A 17518-nucleotide genomic window follows, 5' to 3' on the forward strand; every position below is an offset into this window, starting at 1 on the left:
AACATTAAAATCAAAGTATTATTTATCTACTGTATCATTATTTCTCCAGTTCATAGGTAAACATGAAAATTAAGTTAAACTTACTTGGTGAAGAACATCAAGTGTTACAGGGTAGTACATATTGTCAATAATTATTCTAAGCACTGGACTCTGGGCTGGAGTCACTGCACTCTCACTAACTGTGGTGCCACTAAGAGGAGTATTTGCTGTCTGGACAGCTGTCACAGCTTGAAGAACTGCTTGAGCACGCTGAAAATCGGAAGATAAACAAGTTAGAAACACACTCAGTATTTCCACTTACACTCTGCTGTATGTTATACTACTAGCTCATTTCTCTTCTAGAACATATACAGAGTAAACGAAATTTAATAGTCACTCAATAAATACCTTTGAGCATCTGCCATGAGCCAGGTACCACCTGTTTATAATTCAAGTATTCTACTAGTATTTACTTCAAAGCAATTATCTAGGGTTTGGGACCTATACCGAACAAGCAAAGACAGGCAATGTAATTTATTTTTAAAAGAACAGAATATAGTTTGGCCGATTCACATAATCAGAAAATGTTTTAAATAGAAACTTTTAGAGAATAAAACTTCAACCTAACACTATTCACTCCATAAAAAAGGCACATGGTAAACCTCAGCAAGATTACTAGATTACCCAAAAAAACTCCCATAAAGCTTATTATTTTTAATACAATCTTAAAGGAGGAATACATATTACTATAACTTCTAAGATACTGTTAAATTAAACCAGGAGAGATGTAATACTGTTAAGACACCTCTTAATTTCTGAGTTTTTTTTTTAATTTATGAGATTTTAACATGTGAAAAAAAATACAGAATAGAGTATTGCTACTGTGACCGATTCCATTAAAAAGAAAATAATTTTTCTATCTGGAGTCAAAAAACCTACATAAAGGCAAATAATTGTTAAGTAACAATGACAAATACCGTTATATCGCTTTAGAGTTTAAAAAAGCTGTATTAGCAGATGAACAGAAATATCAACTAAACACCTTGATAAATGAAAAGGAAGGAGAACACAAAAGAATTAGGCCAACACTTATAAGAATAAACAAAAATAGTCAGTGCTCCCTCTAGCAGCACATTTGCTATGGCGGTAAACATTCTGCGATGTATGTGTATCAAATCAACACATTATATACCTTAAATTACACAATATATCCATTTTATCTCAATAAAGCTGGAAACAAAAAAGAAATAGTTCACTGAAATATCACATAACCAGGAGATCACAGAGTTTGGAATTCAAAGGACCACATGCCTATATGGTTAAATCTCACTATTTAAATGCTAATGAAATAATATGGCCTATGAACTTATATACTGGCTAACGTGACTCAAAGTATCTTAAGTAATGTACTGCAATATTACTTCTTTCATTAGTAAACCATGTCCTTGGATATATTTATGTTATTACAAGCAAAGAAATATCACAATGTAGGAAAATACTAACATCTCCTCTTTCAAATAATGGAATGTCTTTTTAAAATAGGAATCACATGATCATGATATACTATCCAAATGGTACAAATGGTTAAGTTTCCTCTGCAACCCTATCACCCTAGCTGCTTTCCCCAGTAAGAGAGCTATTGTAACAATATAGCAAAGAGGTGACTGTGTGTGTTTGAGCTATTCAAGTAACAAGAAAGATGATGAAAACTAAGCAGACAATTAAAAAGAGTATACTGAAAAGACTTAGTAATCTGATGAATGATCATGGAAGAATTCATTGTTGACTCATATTCATTTGCCTCTATTATGAATGCCCATGAAAATGCCTATAAATGGGGCGCCTGGGTGGCTCAGTGGGTTAAGCCTCTGCTTTGGGCTCAGGTCATGATCCCAGGGTCCTGGGATGGAGCCCCGCATCTGGCTCTCCAGGCTCCACAAGGAGCCTGCTTCCCCCACCCCCTCTGCCTGCCTTTCTGCCTACTTGTGATCTCTCTGTCAAATAAACAAATAAAATCTTAAAAAAAAAAAGAAAATGCCTATAAATGAAGTGATGGGGATGAAAGAGTACACTGATCATGATGAGCTCATCAGGATGAGCATGTATAAAATTGTTGAACCACTATACTGTACACCTAAAACTAGTATAACATCATATATTAACTATACTGGAATTTTAAAAACTTAATAAAAAATGCCTGTAAATCAATACAAAATGGAATAAACCCAAATACTGAATAGAGAGAACGTCATCATTGGCTGAGAACACTTTCATCACATTCCTGGAATACACAAAATTAATAGAAACGAATGACACAGAAGACATAGTGAACACACAGCAAACAGGGTTTGCACTGACAGCCACATGAATCAGAGAAACTGGGAGAGTTACAGAGGGCAGGGAGAGGAGGGGAAATAAAAGGGTTAAAGTAAAGTCAGCCTAATGAACAAACAATTAAACTCCTCTTCCTCCCCTCCCCCATCATCTCTCTCCTTTAACCATTAAAAAACAAAAATAACAAAATGCTCCCTTAAAGAAAGAGGAATTCTAAAGAGAGTTCTATTGGCCCAGACCTTTCTGGGGAATCCCAGTTTAGTATCCAAACTCATTACTTAATCTGAAGGAAAGCATACCAGTATAACCAGTAAAACCTAATTCTGAAATATGAATAGGGGAGGAGGAGCAGACAGATGGATACACGATAAACATAACAGCTAACAGTGAAGGAAATTCAGTAGTTTACACATAGTGAAGTATTTTTTTTTAATACTGTTTAATACTGTTAACTAGGGGCACCTGGGTGGCTCAGGTCATGATCTCAGGGGTCCTGGGATTAAGCTTGGGATCAGGCTCCTTGCTCAGCAGGGAGTCTGCATCTCCCTCTGTGCACACACACCCCCAACCCCACCCCCACCCCCGCCTTCTCCCTCTCAAATAAATAAATAAAATCTTTTTTTTTTTAAAGTATGTTTTTTTAAACTAAATAAATAATAAAATAAAGTGCTGTTAATTCGAATCCTTAAAGAACTGTGAAATCATAAAACATGATCAATTGCAACATAAAAAAAATGATCAGAAAAGATTAAAGGGCTTCTGAAAACTAAATATATGGCTGCAAAACCACGTTCTTTTTCTTTTTTTCTTTTTCCAACAGAAGCAACTTCTCATTGATTGTTCCCTATATCTATCTGGAATAACCTAGACCAGAATAAGTACATTTACTTCCTAACCACTTTTAAGTTTGTTACTCAAATGTCCCTTCTTCATGGGGCTTTCACTGTTTATCCTATTTAAGATAATAAATAAAGATGCCTTATCTTTATCCTTTTCATGTTCCTTGCATTGGAAACTTTTAAAATGAGAATGCCTTATATGAATTACTTTACTAAAAATACTAATATATAAAATAAAATTGATATATAAATACCATTTTAAATTCTAAGTAAAAAGAAAACAGAGTATTTTCTTTTAGAGTATTTCCAATGTAAATTTTTAGAAGTACAATTTCTGGTTCAAAAGTAATAAAAATTAATACCAAATTAAAACAAAGAAAAAAAACAGCAGAAAATTTAGTCTTATCTTCAGACAGAAAGTTTTAAATGCTTATTTACATATAAACTACCAAAATGATCTTGAAAGGTCACTTTTTAGGATGGTTAAAATCTATTAGGAATTATAGTCCATTACATTTTCCATAAGACAAAGAGTAAGACATAGTTTAGATTTTACTGAAACAGAAAAGATATAATTAGCTAAAAACTATATTAAAAGAGCTAGTTTTTAGACCATCCCTGTGATGCTATGTATTTAGGTATAAACCCATTCTTATATTATTTTTTTTAAATATTGATTTTAAATAATTCGTATCTTCTACAACACTTTTTTAAAAAATAAATCAATATATTCATATATTCTCAATTCTCACATTCCCTCCCCAAGGAAAACCATTAACAGATCTTCAATAAAAATATTCCCATGAGAAACCTGAGTCCTATAAAAAGTTATAAAATAACTAAAGGCATTAAATATCATACCTTAAAAGTCTAAGCAGCAGAGTTCTACAGTTTATGTTAATAGTGAGCCCAATCTCAAAAACAGTTTCTGTACAGAAATCTGAACTTGCAACATGAAAATGAACATTTTGACCAGAACCTTCAGGCTTTGAAAAAATATTTAATTCATCAAGTACCAATTTAAAACATGAAAATAATAGACTGTACATACTTTTTGTAAATTAACATAATATTTAATATTTAGGGACATACTGCAAGAGAATATCTTAAAAATAAAAAGGAAATACCCATAATTACATCTTTCTGTTATAAGTTTGAGATTCTTAATATGTCCATTTTATTTATGTACCTACACATACTCACTTGGTTTAATGTATTATCTGTTTTTAGTTCTTTGTGATTGGAGTACTGGATATAAATTGGTTGGTTACGGAGATGAGGTGTCACAGCAGAATAGTAATTAACCATAGTAATAGCTGCTTCCTCTGTTGCTAGTTCCAAAAATGCCTGTAAAATAAATAGCAAAAATTGGAATACTATGAATTATATTCAAGTAAACCTCAATATCTGTGTAACCTATTCAGCTAAGGAGAAAAATCAGTATCTAGAGTATAACCTTCCCAGTTACACTTAGACAGCCAAATAAGTTATCTTTAGTTATCTTTATTTTCCATACACCATAAATGTGACCAAAGAAAAGCTAGAGAAAATAAAATCCAAACATTTTTCAGTATTAGAATTTTACCATTCCGATACCAAAGAACATAAAAAGAGATTTCAAAGTCATTTTTAAAGCAGTGTAACTCAGAAAAGGGAAAAAATTAAAAATTAAATATAAGATTATTAGTGACATTAATTATATTTAAATGAATGCTAAATTTCATAATTTCTTTTAAATGGTATCACTGGAAATTTTAAAACCAACTCTCATTTTTAATATGCCTGCATCTTTCTGCCACAGGTACATTTATTCAGTGAAGAATACCTAGGATTAGTGACTATTTTCTTCTAATGCTATCAGATAAATATTTCCATCTGATAAACTTAAAAGATAAGATGCTACTAGTGCCCCCACTGGTTTGTGTTATTACAAAGTAGAGCCACAATAAAAGAAATCCTTCATTTGTATTTTCCACAATCTCATTATAACAATCCAAAAGTGAATTCAAAAGGCAAAATCTGAAAACTACATTGACTCATTTTGGCTCCTTAGCATTAGTTTCTCAAATAGCATTACCAGGAAAAGTCAAAATAAGACTTCTGTTATGTACTTTTAGAAAAGTTAAGACCTCCTATATTCTATCCTTTTATTAGGAATTCGCTAATTCCCTCATACTGGGTAGTTTGGGGCTTAACATTTTACAGGACCTGAAAGTAGCATTACCTGATTTTTTCCTTTCAGCATAAGGATGTTGGTCACCTTACCAAAAGGTAAGCCTAAAGCAATAACTTCAGTTTCTGTCACTTCACCAGGTAATTTTCGAATATGAAGTACACGAGAAGGAGCACCATCCATTTTATCTTCTCCTTTAAATTTTTTGCTATCATTACCATTGGCTGAAAGACATTTTAAAAAGTTTTTATTAATTCTCCCCATTTGCATAAAAAACCCACACAAAACAAAGTTTAAAAAAGAACTTAAGAACATAGCTGAGTAAACCTGAATAATTCCTAGAAATTCAAAAGCCAGGCTTCCAAAGGAATAGAGAAAATCATATTCACCAATTATTTTTAAATAAAATTACATTATCAATTAAGATAACTATTAGGTAAATGTTTCTGAACAGAACAGTTTCTGTTACTGTCACAGAGTAACAAATGATAAGTAAAAATATTAAAATGAAATTTCATAAAGAAATTGTCTAGTGGCTAAAGAACACAATTATCTTGTAATTTAATCATCTTACTATAGACTAACAGAAATGAAAAAAAAAGTAAAACTTCTGACCTGGCAAAAATTAAGGAGATTGTAATTTTACCTGGGAAAATTATAAATGGTTCAATTTAGAAAATATACTCAAAACTGGGAACAAAGAAGGCAATGCTGTAAAAATAATTATGCAGTCAATCCACAGGCTTACCTACAATGAGCCTCTCCTAATTTATTCATAATACCACTTAATCTACCTAAATATTTTGTCACTAACAACATTTATATTCTATAAAACACTCATGGACTTGATTAACTTTTTCTGTTACTCTGACCTTTAAAGTAAACTGATACATTTTAATCAAAAAATTAGTTACCTGCCTTGATTCCAAAGCCTCACCAAAAATAAAAGTCCTACTAAAGACACAATAAAATAGGTGATGTTTTAGGTAGAACCATTTGAAGACCTTGTAGTCTATCCACTATTCCATATCAGTGGTTCCAAATGGTCTATGGACTAAAGGATATTTCTGAAACTAAAACGAAGGATACTTAATAAGCTGAGAAATATACACGTACACTCCACTTGTGTGTAACTTTAGGTACTTCATGGTACTCCCTAAATCAAAACTACCCATAAACATATGCGTGCTGTGTGTGTGTGCGTGTGTGTGTATGTATGTATATATACAACAACATCTATAAAATTCTAAGATCAATTTGATTTCTAAGTGTCCTTAAAGTTCATTCACACATTGATTCCTTATGAGTTACTGAGTATTGGGGCACCTGCGAGGCTCAGTCAGTTAAGCGTCCGACTCTTGATTTCAGCTCAGGTCATAAGATCCTGCCCCAGGTCAGGCTCTGCACTGGGTGTGGAGCCTGCTCTAAGATCCTCTCTCTCCCTCTACCTCTGCCACTCCCCACCATTGGAGTGTGCATGCTCTAAAAATAAGTAAATCATAAACAGAAGAGTTAATTAGTATCAAGAACGTGTTTGGCACTGTTTGAGGCTCTGGGGGTACAGCAGTGAACAAGATAATTAGTAAGATCCCCAATGTTCTCTTACAGTCTATTGGTAGAGGTAGACTAGTTCACTACACTACAGGAGGATCTCCAAAACAAATATAACATTAGATACAACTGCCAACAAAGATTTATACTTTTATCCCAAAGATCATGTAACATCAAAACCTACATTCTCTTCATACTCTGTTAATCCCTCAGTTGGTGACTATTTTTAGAAGGGGTAGCTAATAAAAATTTATATTTTAGTGCTAAATATTATGAAAATTTTCATTTCAGATGAGAATATAAGAACATGAAATGAGGCGAGGGTTAGCAAGATGGTGGAGGAGTTAGAGACCTAGATTTCATCTGGTCCCAGGAATTTAGCTAGACAGTTATCAAACCATTCTAAGCACCTACAAACTCAACAGATCAAAGAAAAGAACAGCAGCAATTACGAACAGAAAAGCGACCACTTTCTGGAAATTCTATCCCTTCACTGTATTTAACCTTATTTTTCTGTATATAAGTTCTTCTTTCTTTAAAATTTTGGGATACAGTTTCTTCTAACAGACCAAAATATACCCTAAGTCTAGTGTATGGCTTTGTTCTATTCACCTGTCTGATCACCCTCTCTTTATTATTAAATTTTTCCTTTCTTTTTTCAACCAACTTTTTATCTTACCAATTCTTTAAAATCTTTTCTAGTTTTCATTTTTATAGTCATATTCCATCCCTTTACTGTATTTACCCTTATTTTTGTTTATCTGTGTGTGTGTGTGTGTGTGTATATATATACACACACATATATACACACACATACATTTTTCTTTCTTTTAAATTTGGGAGGCAGTTTCTTCTAACAGACCAAAAGACATCCCAAATCAAATCTAGTGTGTGACTCTGTTCTATTCACTAGCCTGATCATATTCTTTCTCCCCCACCCCCTCCAAGTTTTGGGTCTCTTATTTGTTTAGTGTGTATTTTTCTGGGATCATTGTCACCCTTTCAGCATTTTGTTCTCTCACTCATCTATTCTTCTCTAGACAAAATAACAAAACGGAAAAACCTCAAAAAAAAAAAAAAAGAAGAAGAAGAACGAGGCAGTACCAAATGCCAGGGACCTAATCAACATGGACTTAGTAAGATGTTGGAACTAGAGTTCAGAATGATGACTATAAAGATACCAGCTGGGTGTGAAAAAAGCATAGAAGAAACTAGAGAATCCCTTTCTGGAGAAATAAAATCTAACAAAGTTGAAATCAAAAAGGCTATTAATAAGGTATAATAAAAAATGGAGGCTCTAACTTCTAGGATAAATGAGGCAGAAGAGAGAATTAGTGATAAAGAAGACCAAATGATGGAAAATAAAGAAGCTAAGGAAAAGAGAAATGAACAACTACTAGAACACGAAGGGAGAATTCAAAAGAGAAACTGAAACAATTTTAGAATTGGGATCCCAAAAGAAGAAGAAAGAGAGGGGGGCAGAAGGTATACTGGAGCAAATTATAACAGAGAACCTCCCTAATCTGGGGAGGGAAAAAGGCATCAAAATCCAGAAGGCACAGAGACCTCCCTTCAAAATCAGTAAAAAATAGGTCAACACCCTGACATCTAATAGTAAAACTTACAAATCTCAGAGACAAAGAGAAAATCCTGAAAGCAGCTTGGGACAAGAGGTCTGTAAGCTACAAGTGTAGAAACATTAGATTGGCAGCAGACCTATCTAGAGACCTGGTGGGCCAGACAGGACTGGCATGATATATTCAGGGTACTGAACACGAAAAATATGCAGCCAAGAATACTATACCCAGCTAGGCTGTCACTGAAAATAGAGAGAGATATAAAAAGCTTCCAGGATAAAGAGAAACTAAAAGAATTTGGTGATCACAAAAAAACTGATCACCAGTCCTATAAGAAATATTGAAAGTAGTCCTCTAAACAAAGAGAAAGCTTAGAAGTACCATAGACCAGAAAGGAACAGAGACAATATACAGTAATAGTCACCTTACAGACAATACAATGGTACTAAATTCATATCTCTCAATAGTTACCCTGAATGTAAATGGGCTAAATGCCACAATCAAAAGACACAGGGTATCAGAATGGATAAAAAAAAACAAAACCCATCAATATGCTGCCTACAAGAAACTCATTTTAGACCCAAAGACACCTCCAGATTTAAACTGAGAGGGTGGAAAACAATTTACCATGCTAATGGACATCAAAAGAAAGCTGGGGTGGCAATCCTTATATCGGATCAACTAGATTTTAAGACAAAGACTATAATAAGAGGTGAGGAAAGACACTATATCAAACTAAAAGGGTCTGTCCAACAAGAAGATCTAACAATTTTAAATATCTATGCCCCTAACATGGGAGTAGCCAACTATATAAACCAATTAATAACAAAATCAAGGAAATATTGACAATAATACAATAATAGGGAATTTTAACACCCCCCTCACTGAAATGGACAGATCCTCCAAGCAAAAGATCAACAAGGAAATAAAGGCTTTAAATGACACACTGGACCAGATGGACTTCACAGATATATTCAGAACATTCCATCCCAAAGCAACAGAATACACATTCTTCTCGAGTGCACATGGAACATTCTCTAGAATAGATCACATCCTGGGTCACAAATCAGGTCTCAACCAGTACCAAAAGACTGGGATCATTCCCTGCATATTTTCAGACCACAATGCTTTGAAACTTGAACTTGATCACAAGGGGAAAATTGGAAAGAACTCAAATACATGGAGACTAACGAGTATCCTACTAAAGAATGACTGGGTCAACCAGGAAATTAAAGAATTTAAAAAATTCATGGAAACAAATGAAAATGAAAACAGAACTGTTCAAACTCTTTGGGATCCAGCCAAAGCGGTTCTAAAAGGAAAGTATATAGCAATACAAGTCTTTCTCAAGAAACAAGAAAGGTCTCAAATACACAACCTAACCCTAAACCTAAAGGAGCTGGAGAAAGAAGAGCAAAAAAACCTAAACCCAGCAGGAGAAGAGAAATAATAAAGATCAGAGCAGAAATCAACGAGACAGAAACCAAAAGAACAGCAGACCGATCAACAAAACTAAGAGCTGATTCTTTGAAATAATTAATAAGATTGATAAACCCCTAGACAGACTTAAAAAGAAGAAAGGACCCCAAAAAATAAAGTCTTGAATGAAAGAGGAGAGATCACAACCAACACCAAAGAAATACAAACAATAACAAGAACTTATTATGAGCAATTATGCCAGCAAATTAGACAATCCGGAAGAAATGAATGCACTCCTAGGAACATATAAACTACCAAAACTGAGCTAGGCAGAAACAGAAAACCTAAACAGACCCATAACCAGCAAGGAAATTGAAGCTGTAATAAAAAATCTCCCAACAAAAAAGAGTCCAGGGCAGATGGCTTCCCAGGGGAATTCTACCAAACTTTTAAAGAAGAAATGATACTGTTCCAAAAAAATAGAAATGTAAGGAAAACTTCCAAACTCATTTTTTGAGGCCAACATTACCCTTAATCCCAAAACCAGACAAAGACCCCATCAAAAAGAGGCACAGACCAATATCCCTGATGAACATGGATGTAAAAATTCTCAGCAAAATACTAGCCAATAGGATTCAACAGTACATTAAAAGGTTTGTTCACCACGACCAAGTGGGATTTATTCCTGGGCTGCTAGGTTGGTTTAACATGCACCTATCAACCAACATGATACAATATATTAATAAAAGAACAAGGGGGCGCCTCGGTGGCTCAGTGGGTTAAAGCCTCTGCCTTCGGCTCAGGTCATGATCTCAGGGTCCTGGGATCGAGCCCCGCATCGGGCTCTCTGCTCAGCAGGGAGCCTGCTTCCCTTCCTCTCTCTCTCTCCGCCTGCCTCTCTGCCTACTTGTGATCTCTATCTGATAAATAAAATCTTTAAAAAAATAAATAAATAAAAAAATAAAAGAACAAGAAACATGAGATACTCTCCAATTCATACAGAAAAAGTATTTGACAAAGTACAGCATCCTTTCTTGATTAAAACTATACAGTGTAGGGTTAGAGGGAACATACCTCAATACCATAAATGCCATCTAAGAAAAACCCACAGAGAATATCATTATAAATGGAGAAAAACCAAGAGCTTTTCCCGTAAGGTCAGGAACATGGCAGGGATGTCCTCTATCACCATTGCTATTCAACATAGTACTAGAAGTCCTAGTCTCAGCAATCAAGACAACAAAAAGAAATAAAAGGCATCCAAATCAGCAAAGTCGTCGTGCAACTCACATTCTTTGCAGATGATATATGACATTTTATGTGGAAAACCCAAAATTCTCCACTTCAAACCTGCTAGGACTCATACAAGAATTCAGTAAAGTGGCAGGATATAAAATCAATGCACAGAAATCAGTTGCATTTCTATAAACCAACAAGATAGAAGAAAGAAATTAGGGAGTTGAACCCATATACAATTGCACCCCAAATCATAAGATACCTAGGGATAAATCTAACCAAAGGGGCAAAGAATCTGTGCTCACAAAACTATAGAATACTCATGAAAGAAATTGAGGAAGATACAGAGAAATGGAAAAACGTTCCATATTCACAGATTGGAAGAACAAATATTGTGAAAATGTCCATGCTACCAAGAGCAATCTACACATTTAATGAAATCCCTACCAAAGTACTATCAACTTTTTTTACAAAATGGAACAAATAATCCTAAAATTTGTATGGAAACAGAAAACCCCCTGCGTGGCCACAGAAAGGCTGAAAAAGAAAGCCAAGGTTGTGGGCATCACAATTCCAGACTTCAAGCTCTATTACAAAGCTGTAATCACCAGACAGCATGGTACTGGCATAAAAACAGACACACAGATCAATGGAACAGAATAGAGAGCCCAGAAATGGACCCTCAACTCTATGGTCAACTAATCTTTGACAAAGCAGGAAAGAATGTCCAATGGAAAAAAGACAATCTTTTCAACAAATGGTGTTGGGAAAATTGGACAACCACATGCAGAAGAATGAAAATGGACCATTTCCTTACACCACACACAAAAATAGATTCAAAAATGGATGAAAGACCTAAATGTGAGACAGGAATCCATCAAAATTCTTCAGGAGAACACAGGCAGCAACCTCTTCGACCTCAGCCATAGCAATTTCTTCCTAGACACATCGCCAAAAGCAAGGAAAGCAAGGCAAAAATGAACTACTGGGACTTCATCAAGATAAAAAGCTTTTGAAGAGCAAAGGAAACAGTCAACAAAACCAAAGACAACCAACAGAATGGGAGAAGATATTTGCAAATGACATATCAGATAAAGGGCTAGTATCCAAAATCTACAAAGAACTTATCAAACTCAACACCCAAAGAACAAATAATCCCAGGAAGAAATGGGCAGAAAAATGAACAGACATTTCTCCAAAAAAGACATCAGATGGCTAACAGACACATGAGAAAGTTCTCAACATCACTCGGCATCATGGAAATACAAATCCAAACCACAATGAGATCCACCTCACACCAGTCAGAATGGCTACAATTAGCAAGTCAGGAAATGACAGATGTTGGCGAGGATGCAGAGAAAGGGAAACCCTCCTATACTGTTGGTGGGGAATGCAAGCTGATGCAGCCACTCTGAAAAACAGTACGGAGATTCCGCAAAAAGTTGAAAATAGAACTACCCTCTCACCCAGCACTACTGGGTATTTACTCCAAAGATACGATGTAGTGATCAGAAGGGGCAAGTGCACCCCAATGTTTACAGCAGCAATATCCACAATAGCCAAACTATGGAAAGAGCCTAGATGTCCATCAACAGATGAATGGATGAAGAAGATGTGAGATAGATAGATAGATAGATAGATGAAAAGGAATATTATGCAACCATCAAAAAATGAAATCTTGCCATTTGCAACGACATGGGTGGAACTACAGGGTATGATGATAAATGAAGTAAGTCAATCAGAGAAAGACAATTATCATATGATCTCACTGACATCAACACGGAATTTGAGAAACAAGGCAGAGGAGCATAGAGGAAGAAAGGAAAAATGAAACAAGACAAAACCAGAGGGGGAGACAAACCGTAAGAGACTCAATCTCAGGGAACAAACTGAGGGTTGCTGGAGTGGAGGGTGGTGGGAGGGATGGGAAGCCTAGGGGATGGACACTGGGGAGGGTATGTGCTATGGTGAGCGCTGTGAATTGTGTAAGACTGATGAATCACAGATCTGCACCCCTGAAACAAATAATACATTATATGTTAATAAAAAAATATATAAATAAAAACCAAAAAAGAAAAGAACATAAAATGAGGGAATGTGGACTTTTTAATCATATGACTAAGCATACTTCCACATATAAAAATACTCCATACCTGGAAAAGAAAAAGGACACAAGAAAATATATAGCCCGTATTAGCTCATGAAACACATAGGCCATTTATTAGCCTATCAGAGAAGTAAGGAAGTCAGGGTGTCTCTGGGTTATAGATCTGTGATTTCTCAGAAGACAAAGTGCAGTAACTTGGACTTCTTTCCATGATCTTTTCCCTTCCACTCCCCAGGTAAACCCACAAACTTTTGGTTTCTGAATGTAAAACCAGTAATAATTAAAATGATTTTGAAGAACCAAAGCAACAACAATGTAGTAATGCTTTTATTCATGCATATAGGTTGTATATAAATTATAGAAATCTCTAATCACAACATTTTCCACATGTTATTCAGCCTTCTTAAAGTCTTTTGCTTAAGACGTTCTTCCTAAATTCGAAATACTATGTTAAAAAAAAAAAAGTAAAAACTATTTCTATTTGAATACTTCCCAAGTGGTTTTCTACCTCAATTCTATAGTGAACATCTTCACCTTTGATCAGTCTATTCTTTCCTTCACTGACCTTTGCTCTTTAGTGGTATTTACCTACAGTTTTGACATAAACGGTCTCACTAATTTGTCATTTGTTAAATCCATCCATGATCAAAATACTGTGAGACCTCTCACACTTATCAATCTCTCTGTTCTCACAACATCCTTAACAATTCATTTCTTGTTTTCTTACTTCCCTGATTCATTTTACAGCTGCTTCAAACCCTCTGCTTATATACTCATTCCCAGTAATAGCTGGGAGTTCCTCAAGCCGTTTTGGTCCCCAAGTCCTAGCTTTACTTGCTCATGTGCACACTCCAACACTTCTGTCTCAAAACCCACCTTCTCATTTAATTTGTAAATCTATTATTTTAGTCCCACTCATTCACCAATATTCTAATTCTATGCTTCCAACTATGTATCAACCTGAAGTACATTTCAAAACTTTATACTTCTACTTATTTATATAGTAGAAACTAACAAAATGTAAGTACATTCTCAATCTCTTAAGTCTTTCACATTCAAGCATTTATAAAGAGCACTGGTAGCATCCATTATCAAATGTGAAACTGAGAAGAAAAACAGTTTCAATTCCAAGCAGTTTTAAGTTAGACTTCAGGGAAAAGCATAATGTTATAGAGGCTGTTGGCCTTAGAAAAAATAAAAAAAATCAAAAGAATATGACTTATGAAAAATGAATGTCTGTACACTTTATTTTCCTATTTGGGAAAACAGAAATTCAAAAAAAGGGTTAACTAGAAATGCAGGTATATTCAGAGAGATATTTCTGTTATTCTGCTAGCTGTTTAGTCAAGACTAACAGCCACCACACAAAAAAATCTTAGGTTTACTGTAAAAACTGGCTGTAACTGCATTTTAAAGAAGCTGCACAGCCCACTTGCCAAAAGCACCTTACGTGTGAGCTAGAAAAAATAGAAGCCTAGACTAAACTAGAAGTCTCATGTGCTGAAATACTCTCAAAGCATTATAACAAAATGAAATGACATTACATAAAAATGTCTTCACATAGAAGTTAAAATGAAAACCCCAGAGTTCTGAGTAACATGTATCAGAATCCGTGGAATGATTTCAGTTCTTTCACATAAAGCAAAATGTCACACTTTCAGCAATAATAAATCCTGCTATTATAGAATAACAATTAGCGGCACTGGCAGAAATATATATTACTTAACTTAAAGGAATATTCCATATCCACAGCTATAAAGAAATGACTCAAAAATTTTACAGTTGTCAAGGCTCCTTCCCACTAACAAATAGTTATAAACTCCTTTCAATGAAATCTAATCTCAGTACTATTGGAGCTAGTTGTTTTCTTTTATAATGTTTCACTTTTATTTCTGAAGGAACTAACGCTTTACCATTTAATCTTAATACACTAACTTAGTAGATATTTACCTGAGACTAAGGTTCTCATGACATTAACTTTTGTTACTTCTAAAATTATTTTTTTGACACAAAAACCAAGTAGGTATATATTTAGAAAGAAAGTCTAGACAGATAACGGAAAGGCCATTGAGATAGATTTTTTTAGAAACAAAATTCTATAGTAAGGTAAATTTGAGGAAACAATTTGGATAAATCTGGAATATAACAATGAAATGCTGTTCTGTATCTGATAACCATAGAAATTTCTTCCTAATATGGTCTATAAAAGTACCTTTTTTGAGACACTTGGATGACAATAGCATATTTTTCCAGGCAAGTGTAATCACTAGTTCTTAAAGGTCTTTTTTGCCATTTGCTCTTATATGCAACAATATTCAAATCAGACTCTGAGAACATAAACAGATTCTCATCTTTTTTATGTTAAGGGGGGAAAAATCTTAAAACTCCATGTTTCCACTGTGAATAAAGGTAAAATAAATTGAATGCATATAAATTTCTTATGTTAAAACAGGGCTTTAAGGAATATTATTCCATCATTCCAAGACTTAATTCATTTTTTGGTCATAAAATGCATTAAGTATCATTCCTAAACATGCTTTTAACAGACAATTCTTTCCACCAAAAACAAATCCCCCTTTCCACTATCCTCCCTTTAATGGGACTATCATCCATAAATCCATCAAATCTAAGCCTAAACTAATACTTCTCCCAAACTAGTCTATTTCCAAATAACTGAGAAGTTCTAATTTCTTGATACATCATGTCCTCCATATTCTAAGAACCTAAAACTGAGGACACCTTAATATCTCTGGAACAGATTATTATAAAAGTGTTTAACTGCCCTATGTACAGCAGTGACCCCCTCCCACACACACAAAATACAAATGAAAAAAAATCCTTTTTAAAATGTAAATCTGGTAAAGTTTAAAGTCCTCAGCAAATCAAATCCTATATCCAAACCCCTACCTATATGGACTCAACTTCAGTCATTCCCCCCCTCATATTTCACATTCCAGCCAAAAAAAACAAGAAACTAAGGGCAGTTCATGATTCCCAGAGATAGCCTACTGTTTCAAATTTTGGATTGCACAACTTAGTTAATTGATATGGAACATGTCCAATACTGCAGAGAATTCCCTTGTACTTCTTGTTAATCCCAACACCCACAGGCAACATTTATACTTAAAATGGATTATCTGTTCTTTATAAAACTTTATAAAAATGGAATCACAGATTCATTTCAGTGATTTCTGTTTTCTGTCTGGCTTCTTGTGCTTCATATACTGTCTTAATATTCACTCATGTTTTTGTATTTGTTAATAGTCATTCTTTTGTTACTAATTAGTACTCTACTATATTATACCACAATTCATTGACCCATCTTCCTATTCTGTGTCACAGACATTTGGTAATTTCAAGTTTGGGACCATCATGAATAAAGTTTTTTATATACATATTGTACAAGTCTCCTTCATTGGGTAAAAACCTAAATGTAGAAGTACTGGGTGATAGGCCATGTTTATGTTTAACTTTATAAGATACTGCCAAGCTGTTTTCCAAACTATTTTACACTTTTACCAGCCATGGTGAATTGTTCCATTTGCTCTATATCTGCATCATTTATGTTGCCAATCTGTTTAACTTTAGCCAAGATTCTAGCTGGCGTGACAAGATACCTCATAGCAGTTATAACTTGTGTTTTCTTGATGACTAGTATGTATTTTCATGTGCTCACTAGCCATTCATATACCTTCTTTTATCTATTTCAAAAATTAGGCTATTTGTATTTATAGATGGGAAATAATTATTTCAAAGAAAGAAAGAATTCTATATTCTGCAGAGAAGTCCTCTGTCAAAAATATGTATTAATATGTGAATATTAGTATCTTTTCCCAATCTGTGACTTGCTTTTTCATTACCTTAACAACATCTTCTGATGAGAAGGTTTTCATTTAGGTAAGATGTGGAGTTTATAAACTATTGCTTTATGGGTAGTGGTTTTCGTGTCTTCCCTAATAAATCTTTACCTCAAGTTGTGAATATATTCTATAATTATTTTAAAAAAGCTTTTACATTTCATTTTTTAGGTTTAGGTATATATTCATCTATTATTTCTGTACTGTATTAAGTAATTTGAGTTTCTTTTTTTCATATGTGTTTCCAACTGTTTTCTGGCACCATTTCTCCAACTGAATGACCAAGACACCTTTGTAAGTAATCAGTGGACCTTAAATGTAGGTGTTTACTTCTGCACACTATTCTGTAAATACTCATCTTGTTAATACTAAACTGTTTGATTACTATAAGTCTACTATGAATCTTGAAATTAGATCGTGTTGACTTTTTTCTTTTGGAAATGGTT

The 17518-nt window shown here is 34.2% G+C and overlaps 1 protein-coding gene across 1 annotated transcript in view; it reads right to left on the reverse strand.

Annotated features, from left to right (window-relative positions):
* PTBP2 (polypyrimidine tract binding protein 2) overlaps positions 1-17518 on the reverse strand; it is an 84678-nt gene that overhangs the window by 32347 nt on the left and 34813 nt on the right. Inside the window, exons 4-6 of the mRNA XM_080801986.1 lie at positions 5377-5549; positions 4356-4499; positions 85-249 (exon numbers count right to left, since the gene is read on the reverse strand). Of these exons, the coding sequence (XP_080658112.1) occupies positions 85-249; positions 4356-4499; positions 5377-5549 (482 nt within the window). The remainder of the gene's footprint in view (positions 1-84; positions 250-4355; positions 4500-5376; positions 5550-17518) is intronic.

This window comes from Martes martes (genome assembly GCF_963455335.1).
Source record: "Martes martes genome assembly, chromosome: 4".
Classification (NCBI taxonomy): Eukaryota; Metazoa; Chordata; class Mammalia; order Carnivora; family Mustelidae; genus Martes; species Martes martes.